Here is a 16772-nt window from a genome sequence, read left to right as displayed (position 1 = left end):
TAGTTGATATGTTGCGGTTTGTTACATTTTCCTGGCTCTTACGCCCTGAAGTGCCATCCTCATTTAGTGCTCGCAAGGTCATGTGTATTGGCTTCCTTTTTGTTACGTTTTCCTTCCCGGTTGTTGCATTCAAAAACTGCGACGGCGCGCCACCGAGAAGGCTTCCTCCATCCATAAAACTTGTGTTGACCGCTGCTGATTAGTCACTCTGCGAGTTTTTAATGGTTTGTTTCACTTTTCAGTTTAGTGGGTTTTTAATCATCTTTAGGCTTTGCATTGAAATTCAAATAAATAGCTTTGTTGATAGTGCTTTGCTTTGCCTGTAGTGCAGCCACAGGCATTATTGTATGTTACATTGTTTTGGATTGTGCATTCTTCCTCTGTAATCCCCTAATAAGTGTATCAACAGGGTTTTGCTGTAAATAATATTGTGAGCAAGGTGCCGGTGATGTCACAGTACGTGCTACCAGTGCAGTGTAATACTTGGCTAGTCCATTTTACAAGATGTAGACTTGGGTTTAGCTAGCTGGCATCACCCAAAGTGGTGGAGGAGGAGGAGGTAAGTTATTAGGCAAGACTTCCCTTGAACAAAATTTTCCTCAGTGTACAAAGGGAGGCCGTCATTGGATAATCTGCCAGTCTCTGTTGTTTTCCATAACGTTTGAACATGAAAACTGTTTTCCTCTTCATTTCAGGATTTGGATTCTTATATTAAAACACGGGGTCCTGTGACATTTCTGTCTGAACTTCGGAGCAACCTTCAGGCAACAACCGAACCTGGCATTAACTACAATGTGCCATTGATGAATGCACTGGTGCTCTATGTGGGCACCCAAGCCATTGCTTACATTCAGAGCAAAAGCCTGACTCCCAGCATGAGCACAATTACTCATTCATCGCACATGGACATATTCCAGAACTTGGCTGTTGACCTGGACACCGAAGGTGAGAGCTGGTCTTTCCTAGCATCAGCTTTTTAAAGCGATTAGCATTATTTGGGAACTTGTGGTATGTATCTAACCTCTGTCAATGAATGACTCAAGATGTCTACTAGCTTGGGCCACTAGTTATGTGCTGGCTTCTTGTCTTGCCGAGCAGACCTGTGCCACTCGGTATGTGCCCATTGCTTGCCAATTAGCCAGAATGGTTGTGCCAAAGTCACACAAGGGCCACATAGCTGTAAATATACTAAGGCAATAGCGCCCCATGCACAACAAATGCTTCCGCGTCGAGTGCGACCACTTCATGGAGAGCCATTGCAATGAAGGTGCAGTGAGGAAACTGGTATACTACAGAATTTCAACTGGAGTGCAGTGATTACAAGGTATACTTTGTCGTGGTGTCATTTCGAACTGTGGTTGGCATTGAGATTTCCACTTCATGTGTCTGTGGTCGCAATATCGTGTGCCACTACAGTGCTTTACGGCTAATCGCATTAACATTGACATTCATTGTGTGTAAATTATCTTTGTTGTATCCAATATTCTTTATAAACGTGTGGATGTTGATAAATAATTTACGATAGCATCTATGTGGAAGACCCACAAAAATGATGCCAAGTACAGCAGAACCTCGTTGATACGATCCACTTTTGCAAGATTTCCCGGCGCCAACGATCTCGATCGAGAACGAAAAAATGATTTAATGCAGTACCACTTCGTTTTTACCTGTTAATACAGTGAAACCTCGTTAAACCGTAGTTGGCCGGAGCTCTGAAAAAGTACGTACTAAACGGTAGTACTGTTTAACCGAAATAGCATGAGCTCGCCCACTTACTTGTCGAAAACGGAACTCTGAGGGAGTGCGATGAAAGGGGAAAAAAACATGCAGTATTTATTCACTTCGCGCGACAAAAGTGTTATTTTTGTTTGATGTCGCGGCGGTCTAGCACGACAACAGCGGCCTCAAACTTACTGAAGCAGCGTGCCAGCTTTACAGCCAGCCCCCTCTTCTCGGCAAGCACTCGCATGGCAGATTCCTCGCTGGCGTTACGTATTCTCCGGGCACACGCGCAGTAGTGCTGCAGAAGTCCCGGGGTGCCTTTTTCATTGTCGGGTGCCGGAGTTCAGAATACTTTTCATTTAAGATAGTTACGTAATAGTGCCCCTGGTCTCGTCGCGACAATTGCATTCATGAGGCTGACGTAACGCGCAGCTTCTGCCACTGTTGGGTCTGAATCGCCCGTGCTGTCGCTTTCCGTGTCGTCCACATCACTGTCGCTAGTCGGCACTTTGGCAACAACAGAGGCAACGATGGCGAAAAGTCGAACCTCGTAGCCGACATCTCTTCGCGGTCACAGCAGCGCTGCCGAGCAACTTCGCATTCCAAATGCCACACACTGTAGTCAACAGCAGATCCCTGTCGCATGCCAGCGCCAACTTCTTCGTGTCACGTTCGATAGCACAGACAATGTGTAATTTTTCTTCTATGCTGAGCACATGGCGTCTTTTTTATCAGAGCTTCGGCATGATGCGAGTCCTCGCTTGCACGACGCCACAATGCTCTCTGGCACGGCGTCGAAATGATGTTGATGTGGCTTCACGCGCAAACGCACGCGGCGCTTGTAGGCCGTTGTTCCTATTTCTGAGGCTTGTTGTTTTGCCAGGCCGCCCGATGGAGACAACGCGCTGCGGTGTTTGCGCAACGGAAAGTGGAAACGCTATGTTTTAACCGATGCGTACGCAATAAGCTGGTACGGTTTATGCGGATGCAAAACACGTTATGTTCAATGGCCACTGAGTCGGGGATTTGACATTACTACTCTTAAGGGGGGAGGCTACCCTGGAGACCGAACTTTTTTATTTTTTAATATAGCTGGATGAAACTTTCAGGGTACGTTCGCACCACCGAACTACGAGGAACTGCAAAGTTTCATGAAGATGTGTTTATTAGTTCCAGAGTTATTGAGGTCTAACTAGGTGGTTCATGTATATGCCTGAGGAAGAGCCTCAAGAAATGCCAGGACATCGTAGGAAGCTGAAATTCACTGTGATGATCCCTTGATAGATATCCCAGGGGACTAAAGAGCCCTTTTCTTTAATTTTCCCTCCAAAAAATTTTAAGACAACTTTGAATTTGATGTAGCCAGTAATAATCACATTGTTCAAAAATTAATTGCTTATTATAAGTTAACTGCACCAGCTTTCAATAAAATAAGCCTGTTACCCCCTGGCAAAGTCATTCAGGAACAGAATAAAAAAAAAATGGCATACAAATCTGAAGAGCGGTTCTTGAGATATCGCCTTCCTCAGCACCACTACTAGCGAAAAAATCCATTCAGAGAAAACAGGCCTTAAAGTTGAACACATGTGTTCTTTATTAGAAAGCTCCTGCGGAGCTTCTAATTAGCTCTTGCGGCTCCAGGCATACTCAATGTGTCGGATTTTCGACTGGTGACAGCCGACAGCACAGTTCCGCCGCTGAAAAGTGTCTACGCAGTCGGCACTCGCTGCGGAAGATTGAAAGTTCGATGCTCGTACAAGACGCATATCGCGGTCCCACGCACCGAACATCTGCACTGTCTTGGGCTTTGCTGGCATCGCGTGCAGCAAAGAACTAGCGGGGAAAAAAAGCTGAGAAAATAATCTGAAAGATAGTGCAAGGCGATGAGCAGCTCGCAAGCTCATGTTGAGGCGGACGGAGCAAGGGGCAACAACAACGTGAGCGCGGCATCAAAAGGAGCAGCCGCCGCCGCCCGCGCAGCAGCCAATGGCAGGTACACTTTAGCCCGCAGGATTTGAACGCGCTGCTCCAGCCAATCAGCGCTCCGCATCGCATCGCGGGGAAACGCCAATTGCGCCTTAACCGCGCCGACAATGCCATTTTGCAAGGCGGCAAAACAGAGACAAAGAATTCACGGTCAAAACGACACCAAGATGGCACGGGCAGGCCGCATGGGCCGAGAATGGCGCGCGCGCGATGTTTGACTTCATTTCGGCATTTGCACATGTTTTGTGGGCCGCGGTGGCCTCAAAAGTAGCGTTTTTTTTGGGGGGGGGGGGGGGGGGGGGGGGGGGGGGGTACTTTGCGGTTGAATTAGGTGCTGATAATTACAGAATATTTAGTTTATGAGGCATACAACCCAAAAATATTGTTTTTCAAAAATCGACTTTTCGGTTTTCGAAGGCCGCGTCCCCCCTTAGAACGAAACTACTGTTTAAGCGGGTATGGTTTAACGAGGTTTTACTGTACATTCCCAAAAAACTCAATCTTTCAGCGCCAACGTTTAGTATATTGCCGAACTGCAATGGTACGTTATCTGGCTGCTAGATTGCATGTCAACAGAAACAGTATAAGGAACGTGTGATCGAGAGCATTAGGTACCCATAATGGCAGCTTCCTTGCAGCCAGTGGGCCTCTTCGAATATCAGTCCCTGACAGTCCGACTGCTTGGGACTGCTATCCCTCGTTCGATTTTCTCTAACAGGTTCGGAAGCTCCACCCACCAGCCCAAGCTGTTAGAATCTCATTCGTTTTTCATGGATCAGAAGTCTCCGACTTTCCGCAGACTCTGGAAGCTGTCAGATTTTCGCTCGTACAAGCGCAAGCAGCTAAGAGATGACAGTTATTTTGAAAAGATGAGCGTGGCGTTCGACTCCATGTTGTGAAAGATGCCATGTGCTTCTGGATATTTTGCATGCTCCAGATTGCAAATATTGTGCACTCAGCTATTGCGTCTGTTACCTTAGTGCTTTGTGTGCCATACTGTGAGGTTTTCACGAGCTGCCTTATTGCTGCAGCTTTAGTCATGTTTTTTTTTTTAACTTTCCCTACTGTGCAGAAGATATGTTTCTGTTGGTTACTCCACTTCTTTCTTTTTCTGACTGAACTACTGCACTCAATATTTTATGTAATACATAAACAAAACGCAGAATGAATGCAATCTTCACTCATAAAAGTTTATTAACAAGGTGTATGTCATAAAAAAGATATAGGTAAATTGCCAGTATCAAGATTGTAGGATAACATTTAACAAAGTTTGTAGACGCGCTTGTATCTACTAAGAAAAAAGAATAAGAATTATAAGATATAGAAAATGAATATAGAAAATATCCCCAATCTTGTAACGGATCGCTTTCCAAATTCTACAAGACCATGGCCCAGAGCACATTCGTAATATACACAATGTACTGATGAAGATGCTTACGTCCGAGACCACTTATATTACTGGTGCTGGGACACATTGACACGTAGGCGTTTGAAAATTATTCGCAAGCTTTTTTTTAGTTGGAATAAAGGACCACAGGATAGATCCCTATATACACTGTTATTGCTAATTCGTCGACTTATTCCAAAACCATTCATTGACACCTTATTGAGTAAGTCGCGTAATAAATTTTAGTTAATTAAAATTACATAGTTGCTTGTTCACAATGAAAAAAAAATCAACTAGCAATAACACAAGCCTGTCAACATAGTGTGCACTGTTCACAGAAACACTTCGGTTCTTTTTTTCTTGGCCACATTTAGCACATTCAGGTATGTAATTTAATGGTGGTTCCTGATAAACTCGTAGCTTCGTGCTACAGTCTGGTTGATCACAATTTTTCCCTGTCATGCATTTTGCTTGCCTTGCAAGCTTCTGCAGAACCAATCTGCCATAACCTAATACTGTTCTACAAAGTCAAATAAGGAACACCTTTTCTTCATATGCCTGTATTTCGCTCATATTGACCTTTACTAAGCTTCTCCAAGATGTGTATTTACAGCTCCAAAACAGGCAATTCATGTGCCAGACCTGCTCCAAAGTGCCACATTTGCTGCTCCAAGAGCTGCTGCAATATTTCCTTGGCTACTTACATCCCTGTTTAATGCTCTCCGTATTCACTTGAGCTGCGCAATCAGTGTTGGTCTCGAGGTTTTGTTAAGTTGTGCGCTGCAAATATAGCGATTGGCGACATGCCAAGCTGCGACATCGTGTTTCTCTGCAAGGCAACGTGCGAATGGTGTGGCTGCAGCGCATTGGGCTGTCTGTATCCGATCAGCACCAGCATCTAGGCATTTGCAGCCATCACTTCACGCCAAAGGATTACTACTGCAATAGAGTTTAGCACATGTGGTATTCGGGTAAATGCCAGTGCAAGTGGATTGGGTGTTTTACAGGATGAGCAGAGGCGCAAACGTGAACAACCTACACAGTACAGCCACTTGTTGGCACAAAGCTCAAACAGCCACAGAGCTAATGTAGCATTAACCAAGTGTATTCTACTTTGCTGAATTTTTGTGAATTTTTCAGGAGGAGCATAATTGTGAGCCCTTCTTAAATGTTTAAAATATTTTACACTTGGTCACAGCAAAATTAGCTCTGTGTTATGCTAGTTAAGCTCTGCACTGTCTGGTGGCTGGACCGTGCAGGCTGATCAGGCTGCTCGCGTACACCTATGCTAAAGCTCCTTCATCACAGCACTAGTAGTACGGAGGGGCTTTGGTTTAGGCCTCCACCCATCCGTCAAAGCGCCCAGCTCACCCTTGCTTGCCAGAATACCGGACATGGTCGGCGCTACGACAGAACACTCGCAATACACGCTGCTTGGCTAGCTCTCGTTCGGGACCACCAACCAGGCAGATAGCGGAGAGGTAGTAGCGGCTTCGCGCACTGTCTCCAAGACAGCCGGAAGTGGACAACATGTCGCTTCATGACGCAGAGCCAGTGAAGGCAGAGCTTGCCCCGATCACTTTGCGAACTAGTTGAGAAAAAGCATGGCTATGGGGGAGGGTAACTTATAAGGGTCTGTAGCTCTCTGAGACGCTTCACTTAAATTGTGGTGCAAATGTTTTATTGCTACAAAACAGCTTGACATTATGAGGAATTCGGTTAACGGAGTCGGTTGCTGAGCTTTGCCATTCTTGGTTCAGTGCAAATAGTAGTGAATTTCTATAAGTAAGGTGCTTGTGGTGCATGTAATACTTGAGTATTTTTTTATTCTGACTGTTGATGCATAAATTTGAGTAGCTGTTCAATGACGGCATAAAAAACAACCCGTTTTACTTGTAAATGCAGGACGGTACCTTTTCTTGAATGCAATTGCGAACCAGCTCCGGTACCCGAACAGTCATACCCATTACTTCAGCTGCACACTGCTGTACCTGTTTGCCGAAGCCAACACTGAAGCCATCCAAGAACAAATAACAAGGCAAGTTAAAGCTGCTGAAACTTGAAAATATAGTACTAAGTATGGTGCTTTCGTCGACATTTCCTTCTACCTTCTCCCCTTTTTTATGTTGCCTTCTGTGATCGCCAGTGGGGGCAGTATTAATTTAAACATGTGAAAAGTGAAACTTTCAATTTCTTTAATGTGACTGGAAAACACCAATTAAGCTTGCAAACAAGGCACTAATGCATTTTGATGCCCTACTAGTAATAAAACATTGTTATACCTTATATGCTATTCCTCATGATTTGAAATGTACCAAAAGCTTAGAAGAATGCCAAGATATCAGGGATGTAGTGGTTGTCGAAACCTTTGAAAAGCCTTGGATGTGAAAATGACATTTTCAAGGTCTTGAAAGCCTGTGTAAAATTTGAATTCTCATTTCAGCTAAGATTTTAGAGTTTTATTTGTTTTAAACAATATTAGCAATATTAAGCAATATTATCACAAGGTTTTTACAAGCCAAGAGCCAATCCATTTAGAATCTGTGTGGTAGAGAGCCATTTTATTTGTTGTCTAGTAGTGGTTTATGTAAAGAACGCTTGGGGGGGGGGGGGGGGGGGGGTACGGGTTGTTGAGATATTGTATTTTATGGCCACCAAACATGAAAATAGACTTGTTTTTCATGCTCATTTCAAACATGCAATAATTTTTCTTGTAGGTCAGTTAGTCGGGAAATTAATAAACCTACCACTCCATTGTTTCTCGAGATATTATTAGAAAGGTGAATACTAGAATATGCAATAAATGCAGTGCTGGAGCAGTCTCCAAATGAAATCATAATTTGTAATTCTGCAGATCAAAATTGTGAATTTTAAAAATATATGTGCAGAGAAATAAGTCAGCTCCCAGCATTATCTGGTATACTGATTGGGCTTTATGTTAAAAAAGGAATTGTAGATCCTAGCTGTTCTAGGTCATAAGATATCACTCCTGCACAAGTCCCCTTCTTTGTTGAGAGATGGTATTCTGCAGCCATAGAATTGCTTAGAATTCAGTTTGTCGTACTGTTAAAAAAGGGCATCCTGGTGCAGATAGTTGCAATATCGCAACATTGCAACTTTTTTCGTGGCAATCAAATTACTCCAATATAATAAAGCTGCTTATTCCATGCTCGCTTATATTTAGTAGGCTTGTGCGAACATTCGATATTTTCGAATAGTTGAACGAATAACGCGCTATTCGATATTCGCTTCGATTAGAAATTTTTTATTCGGAAATTTCGAAGTATTCAGCTCGAACGAATAGCCACATGCAGCAGGGAGAAGGCGTTTCGGAAGTTTCGATTTTGGATTCAGTAATACTTTTCCCTATCCAATCCAAACCAAGCCAGGAAAACAAAACTATACTCGTGACAAAGGCGTACAAAAATGCATCTCATCGGCGTGGTCGTGTGTTCGATTGCGTTTATGGGCGACTCTGTCTCTGCCGCGGTGGCATTTGATCAATCCCAGCTCTTGGACCACTCCAGAGAGCACAATGGGGGACTTGCATGCGGCCAGCAATCAGATTTGGAACTTTTTTGTAAAGATGCCACCGGGAACCGAAGCTCAATGTCTTAAATGCAAGGCGGTCCTGAAGACCCCAACAAGTACAACAACAACCCTAGCAAAGCATTTAAGCAGACAAGGACTACCAAGAGAAAGCGAGACGCACGCAAAAGGCCATCCAAGCTCAAGGGGGCAAGCAAGGCAAGTGGTAAACAGCCATCCATAGCCGACAGTTTCAAGCCAAAAATGAAAGCGTCGGCCCCAAAAGCCCAACAGATGACAAAAATGACAGCTCGCTTCGTAGCTTGTGGTATGCACCCCTACAACGTTGTCGAAGAACCAGGTTTCCTCGACATGATGAAGTTCGCTATGCCGGATTATGCCGTGCCGTCTCAGACAACGTTCTCGAGAGCCATTATTCTGGACCTCTACGCGTCAAGCAAGGAGAAGGTGAAAAAGAAGCTCGGGGACATATTTGCAAGCGGAGTGGAGTCGCTTTCAGTCACAACTGATTGTTGGGCATCGCGGGCAAATGACAGCTATGTTTGTGTAACTTGTCACGTCATAGACAGTGACTTCGTGCAACACGTGCATGCATTGGCTTGCACGGAGATGACACTCTCACACCTGGAGCTATTTATCGCAGGTGTCGTCAAGGAGTGGGAACTTCCAGCCCACAATACTGTGCTGATCTTCGTCGTTACAGATAATGGAAGGAACTTTACTTCTGCGGTAGCGCGGTCATCCTGGAGTGGAATGCAGTGTTTCGGACACCCCTTCAGTTGTGTGTCAGTGATGCCAAAAGAGAAGTGTCAGGGTTTTTGCAGCTCTGGTTTAAGGCCAGAGTGATTGTGGCTAGACACAAACGGAGTGCCAAGACCCGAGGACGGCTTCAGGAAATTCAGAGAACCATGCAGCTGGACCCTCTCGAGGTTATACAAGATGTCCCGATGCGATGGAACAGTGAGCATGCCATGATGGCCAGGCTTGTGAAGCTCCATACGGTCATCACTGTAGAACTTTCAGAATCTGACGCAGTTCCAAACTTGGAACGCAAGTGAGTGGAAGCTTATGAATGCAGCAGTGCAAGTCTTGAAGCCACTTGACCATGCCACAACTGAACTGTCTGGGGACAGATATTTCATGCTGTCGCAAGTCATTCCCCTGTTGCAGTGTACCGAGGTGGTTCTAGCTGAACATGTCTCCGAAGGTGGTGAGGCAGCATTGCTTGCCTCAAGCCTTTTGCATAGCATCAAGACAAGGTTCCCTGATATCAAGATGTCCCGCCTTCCTGTATTGGCAATGTTGGTCGATCCTAGATAAAAAGATGTCAGTTATGCTGAACGACCCGCAAAGCAATGGGCGTTCACTCTACTCACAACGGCAGCAGAAGAGACTGTGCCAGTTGATCAACATGGTACAGTAACAAGTGAGAACAGCACCTGCTCTGCAGACCCATCAGGGGACCCTGTGTGGAGTTTTTACATGCTTCAGTTCGTGTGCACATCATCAGTCAAGTCGTACAATCTCGGATGAGGTTGCTTGGTACTTGAAGGCCCCCTTTCTTTCTTGGTCCGATGACCCCCTTGTGTGGTGGAAAAGCAAGGGCAGCCACCATTGCCCAACCCTGGTTGCAGCTGCCCGTAGGTATCTTTCGATTCCAGTCACCCAGACAAGAAGTGACAGGCTTTTTTCGCCTGCAGGAGCCATTGTAAGCTGCAGAAGGGAGCACCTCAAACCCCAGCATGTGGAACAGCTAGTGTTTTTGCACGAAAATTTGTAGATTTTTCTAAATAATCAAGTTGTTTACCTTTCTTGAATAAATCCCAGACCTTAGCCCTCTGCCTTTTTTTTTTTTCTTTACTTGCTACTATTTGAAGTATTCGCTTCGAAATTATTCGAGAAGAATTACTATTTGCTCCGAAGCAAAAAAGCACTATTCGCACAAGCCTAATATTTACACATTTTGTTTTGCTCCATTGTGCTAAGAAATGAACTTGGGAATGTCAAAACTCAAATCGGATAGCTCATGAGACATCTGCCGTGCTTCTCTTGGTCTAGCCTTCAGTGCTGTAATGTAAATAGCAGCATGTGATGGCACAATATTTGAAGCTATGCTGTACAAAGGCAACATTAAATGATTCAAGACATATAGGCCCATAAATATAATTTTAATATTATGCAAAATATTGTATAAGATCTGCACACTTATAAGTGCCACACTAAATATTTATGAAAAAGTACTTCGGAATTGTGCATGTCTCAGGCACGGCTGAGCACACATGCATCCACATGCTGCCGCGTGTGCAAAGAGTGGGCGTGTCGAGATGCTTGGCATCGTGTAAGCTATCTTACCACGCGTTTAGTATTGGAGGTGCATAATCTCGAGTTCCGGTGACCTGTTGGAGTGAGAGGCAGATGAAGCTTTCGCTCCCCGCTGCTGGCGCTTTTCAATACCAGCGAGGCTATCAGCCTCAGGGGCAAAGTGCACACCAAAGTGTGGCTGGCTTCGCTTCATTTGTATTGTCGATGTGAAGACATCGTCTATGTGGCATGAAACCTTACCATTCGTCGCCGACTCCGAAATTTATGAAAATGAACTGTTTTCTCATTGAAATTTGATTTTTTTCCATATCCCAATAACTGAAAATTCAGCGGCCCCTTTCAGTGTAAGAAAAATCAATCGGCGACTGTAATTGTTTGCATAAAAGGTTGTATTTCAATACAACAAAAGTTTGATATAATGAGGCAAATTGTTGATTTTACCTATTTCATTATATTGAGACTTAACTGTATATTGAAATTCGATCATTTAGGCAAACAAGTCGCCGATTAGTTTTTCTTACATGGAAGGGACTGCAAAATTTTCTGAATTATCGGGCTCTCAAAAAATGCAAATTTGAATGAGAAAAAGAGAAATGATTTCGTTGAATTAAAGAGTCGGTGAAGAAAATGCGGTTTCATGCCGTGTTGATGATATCTTTACATCGGCAGTGCGAAGCAAAATGAGCCACACATTCGCGTCCACTCTGACCTTACTGATGATAGTGTTGCCAGCAGTGAGACAGCACTAACGTAACGTAAAAAGTGCCAGCAGCGAGGAGCACACACTTCAACACATCTTTTAAACACGAGATTACGCTACCTGCAGCACTAAACACACGTGAAGAAAGTGCTTGATGCCACAGACTCAACTCGCCCAACCTTTGCACAAGCCGCAGATTACCGCTAAAACGGGGCACGCGAGCTGCATAAATGCTCAGCCACACCGACAGCTATGCACAGCGACTGCCGTGCTAGAAAAGGAGGCACGCCAACCTGTCTATTTGAAATTATCTTAAAAAACACTGTATATCTTTGTGTAAGGGGTGCTCCTTTTTCTTGATTTTGGCTACGAATATTTAAGGTACAGCCCATACACAGGTCTTTGTTGAATTAAAGCATACCATTTTCATGAAATTGGTATGCTGGCACCATGTGGCTTCTGTTGTTCTGATGCAATTTCCTGTGTGTATTTGTGCAGTTTGAGAGGCTAAGCCATTTACTGCCCCGAGTATGTGTAGGTCCCTTGATGCCAATCACGCACCCATATTTTGTAAGCTTAGTGCATACTAGTGCTGCAGCTCCATAGATGACAGTATCGCTGGAGTACTCCACCTGCATCTGATACAGCTGCATGCTTATTAAGTGCCAGAAGTAACGAATGAGGAAGGAAGGAGTTAAAGCTTCCCAAGCTTATCACGTATGGTTTCAAGCATGTGCTGCTTTACGGAGATGATGCACATGTAAATTTTAGCCTTCTATGGGCTGCACCTTAAACATTCGTAGCCAAACAGTAGAAAAGCGAGCTGCCCTTACACAAGCATATACAGTATTTTCTAAGATAATTCCAAATAGAATTCAAGCAAAGTTTACTTCCTTTAGTCCAGAGAACAACCTGACAATGTTTTCTCGCACGAGACTGATAAGACCCTGGAGTTCTGAACTGTTAACGTTGTCGATAAAAACACTGCAATTATGCAAAATTCGTAAGTATGAACATGCAGTGCCACATTTTTCTTTTGCCTCTTCCCCTCAAGGGTATTGCTGGAGCGCCTCATTGTGAATCGTCCACACCCATGGGGTCTCCTGGTAACCTTCATTGACCTCATCAAGAACCCAACGTTCAAGTTCTGGAGCCATGAATTCGTGCGTTGTGCGCCAGAGATTGAAAAGTAAGTAAAGTTCTTTTCTGTACTGTGATCACATTGGAACTTGTTCCCATGCACAAATTACATAAGTTTTGCTTAACCTTATCAATTCTGAAATAGCTCGAGCACCAGCAATTACAGTAAGTGGCGTCTTGGTGAGCCAGAGAAGACAAAAATGAAGGATAGATTTGAAGGTTCCATGCAAGCTCCTTGTGGCATTATGAGATTTGGATACTGTCTGCTCAGGACTACTAGTGAATAGTTCATTGACAAGGAACCAAGGCCAAGGACGTCGCCTAGCAAGTTTTGATAACCTTTTCTGAACAAATACTTCTAACATAAAATGCAAAATGTGAAACTGGTAAGCTTTCTTTCACCAGATAATTGCATAAAAAGTCATAAAAACGCATGTAATAATTTCACGAGATTAAGCCTTTCATCCATGTCAACATACTTCAACATGTGTAAATTTATCTTGGTAACAACCCAAGAGGCGTTCTTGTTGGCACTGGTGCATGGTATGTTCAAAGTGCCCTTCCTGAAACAATTAGTGGTTGGTGGTAGCGTGACTACAATATCTTCATTATTCTTTGAGCTTGTTCAGTGCTTATAACAAAACTGGCTGTGTGTTTCTTTGAGCTTGGCATTGCCTAGAATTGAAGCAACTGGAGAATAAAGAGGCATGGAGAGAGAGCACCAAGTTAAACTCAATAAATGGCTAATCATTTTCAACCAAGGATGCAGATGTGGTGTTCTGCTATGGTCAGTGTGAAATATGCATTTCAAAAGTCCATTACGATTGCCAAGAGCCATACTGTGCAATACCATGAATGCCATTTGCAAAATTAAAGGTGCTGCTGTTAAGTTTAACTCAGTAGCTGCGCCTGTCCCTCTGCAAGCCCCAATTGTCTTTGCATCTTGGTAATTGCAGTTGTCAGATGAACAAGCTGATGGTGACTGTGGTTTGTGACCTTGCAAGTACTGTATTCTGTGCGAGTGTGCATTTCCTGAGGAAAGTCATAGTTCTAATGCCCCCCCCCCCCCCCCCTTTTTGTTTCATTCCAGGCTTTTTGAATCTGTGGCAAGATCTTGCATGCAGCAGAAGCCACCCACAGAGCCTTCTGGTTAAGATGAACCAGATGGTTTCATTGTATATATTTTTCTTTCTAGCAACATACACAACATTGATTTTAAAGATTGCATGACTTTGTACAGAGAATGCTAGATTTGCCATTATTATTTCTAGTCCATGGCATTTTGTGGAAAATAAATGGTTGTGGACAGAATTTTTTTTCTGGAGAGGCATTGTTTATTTCTTAGGCAGAGTTCATTCACATTAACATACCTGCCAGCTCTGCCAAATTTTCTGTAAAATGTACGAATTTCGAGCAGTCTTACCATTTTACAAATCTTGCTTGAATATTTATGGAAAACATTTTATTTGCGAAAAAAAAAACTTGAAAATGTAGTAAAACTACCCCCTGGTACCTTGCGCCGCCATGAGAGGGCAATAAGTATGCGTGGTATCATCGTCGGCAGCTGCAAGGTTGTAGCGACTTCTGTCGACTTCTAGGGGAGTTGCGAATCCATATCCAAAGCTAGATAGCACCTCTAGCGTCTCCGCAAACCTGTTGCCTTTGTTCGTGCGGGTTTGGACTTCAGTCAGCTTCAGTCACTGCAGTGTTGGCCTCGCCTTCGTGTGACTAGCTGCCACGTCGGATGCAATGAGACTCTGGCCTGTAGCGGCTTTGCAATGCAGTGGCGGGCTCGAAGCCCCGACAGTACTTCCAAGTGTTTCTGAAATCGTATACGGCAGAATTTCCGTGCTTCATGCCGTCAAACAAAGGGGAGAAGTTCAGATTCTGCACAATGTGTGCCTGTGATGTGAACGTCTCGCATGGTGGCAAGTCTGACATCAAGGTCCACATCGCTTCGAAAAAGCATCAGGGATACGAGCTGCAGACAGCCAGCCAAGCCGATGAAACATAGTTCCAGCGCACATTTGGACAAGGACGAGGAGAGAAAGACAACATGAACACCGGCGTTCGTGTTGTCTTTCTCTCCTCGTCCTTGTCCAAATGTGCGCTGGAACTATGTTTCATAATGCTAATCATAACCAACTAGCCCAGCTGTCCATACTTAGCCAAGCCTAGCAAGTTTTGTATGCCACGACAACGACCTCGGTGTGATTTCTGCAGAATGCCTCTTCACAGTGTTTTTAGTTGAACATAACATCCTGCTGAGTGTCAGCAATCATGCCGGACCACTTTTCCGGAAGATGTTCCTCTAGTGCAAAGAAGCGAAACGCTACGCCTGTGGACGAACAAAGATGACATCAATTGCCACCAACACATCCTTTGCTGGATGCCGTAAAACGGCAGGTATTTTCAATCGCTGTAAATGGCAGTAACAATATGGATACAGCTTTACCCTGTTGTTGCTATATATTTCATTAAAGAAACGAGTAGTCGAAGGCTGCCTTCTGTGCCTCGGGACAATTCAAGGGGAAGTGACTGGTCACAAGATTGCAAATCTGATTCTGGGCGAGATCAAGTCTCAGAATTTGCTTGTTGGAAACGTGTTGGCTGTGTGTTCGGACAACGCCAATGTCATGATCGGCAAGAAAGTGTTTCTACTGTATTGCGAGGCTCAACCAGGTTTGGTAGGGGTGTGTTGCCTGTGCCATCTCATCAACTTGGTCGCCCAAAAAGGAGCTTCATGTCTTCCTGTAAAGGTTCATGAGGCTTTGGTTGACATTTTTTTTACCTAGAGAAAAGCTTGAAATGGAAAGATCGACTTCCAAAAAAGTTCCAAAAGAGTTCCAAAAAATGCATAACGCCGAGGTCAGGAATACGAAGCATTTGCCGACACGTTGGCTGTTGTTGGGAAAGTGTTTGAAGAGGCTGCTCGACCAGTGGAAACCACTACTCGGCCTTTTTTCATCTGAAACAAAGCAGCGCAACAAGCAGATTTGAAGTCATACCAATTTCCGAAGAATTCCTCACAAACCCCCAAGAACCCTGAACTGACCCCAAAGTCAGTTACACATCTTCACAACTCTGCTGCAGGCCTCGGGAACAAAAGCACCGATGGCGATGAACTCTTCTCACTGAAGAGGAAAGGAGCTCATTCTAGACCTACCGCGGTTTCTGGGGAAGCCAGCCACGTGACCCGTGAGGAGCACCTGTTTTATTTTTTGTCATCGGAGCTAAACAGGGCATGCAGTCTTTTTCTCCAAAATGTTATACCGCTTTTTGAGAAGGCAAACTGCCTTCTTCAGGCACAGGCTCCTCAGATTCATGTACTGAGGGGCCTCTTGAACCGCCTTTTCGAGGATCTCCTGACTATATTTGTGCACCCAGGTGTTGTCAAGATATGTCATTAATTGCTGGAAGTTGACTATGGAGTTGCAGAGAACCAAAAAGGAGATGACATAGTTATTTGCAGCACAACCTACTCTGCGGTTGAGACACTGAGCTGCACGGAGAGAGAGTTCTTCTCTGCTGTACGTCTGTACTTAACAGCAGCATGCGATAACATTCGCCACAAATTCCCGCTAGAAGACGTCACTCAAGATTTTTATTTTATTTCACAATAATGCAGGCCAGGTTGGCCCAAGCAGGAGGGGCATGAAAACGCAAATCATAACAGCACGTACATGCAAAAAAAAAAATTACATTTCATGGGACATACAACAGAATAAAAAATTTGAGCAGAAATAAAAAGCAATGAATATTAAAATTCCTCATAAGAAAATTGTTTCCTTTCTACTTGACACGAAATTTGAAACGTCTGTTCCATGTCAGGAGAGCAAAAAATCTATTCAGGAAGTGCGTTCCAATCGGCTATTGTTTGAAGGAAGAAACTGTGCTTAAATGAGTTTGTTTTAGCAAAAATAGGCTGTAATGAGTGTTCCCTATTAAGACAGGTCCTTTGAGTAA

General features: G+C 44.1%; 1 protein-coding gene across 4 annotated transcripts in view; it reads left to right on the top strand.

Moving 5' to 3' along the window:
• Not1 (CCR4-NOT transcription complex subunit 1) overlaps window positions 1-14117 on the top strand; it is a 122591-nt gene extending 108474 nt beyond the window's left edge. For all 4 annotated transcript variants that reach the window (XM_055061772.2, XM_055061771.2, XM_050191829.3 and 1 more), the window contains 4 exons: window positions 696-945; window positions 7001-7133; window positions 12721-12855; window positions 13897-14117. In XM_055061772.2, coding sequence (XP_054917747.1) covers window positions 696-945; window positions 7001-7133; window positions 12721-12855; window positions 13897-13960 — 582 coding nt within the window. In that variant the 3' untranslated portion in view covers window positions 13961-14117. The remainder of the gene's footprint in view (window positions 1-695; window positions 946-7000; window positions 7134-12720; window positions 12856-13896) is intronic.
• The last annotated feature ends 2655 nt before the right edge of the window (window positions 14118-16772 follow it).

This window comes from Dermacentor andersoni, chromosome 1 (genome assembly GCF_023375885.2).
Source record: "Dermacentor andersoni chromosome 1, qqDerAnde1_hic_scaffold, whole genome shotgun sequence".
Lineage (NCBI taxonomy): Eukaryota > Metazoa > Arthropoda > Arachnida > Ixodida > Ixodidae > Dermacentor > Dermacentor andersoni.
This window is presented reverse-complemented; position numbering and strand designations above follow the sequence as displayed.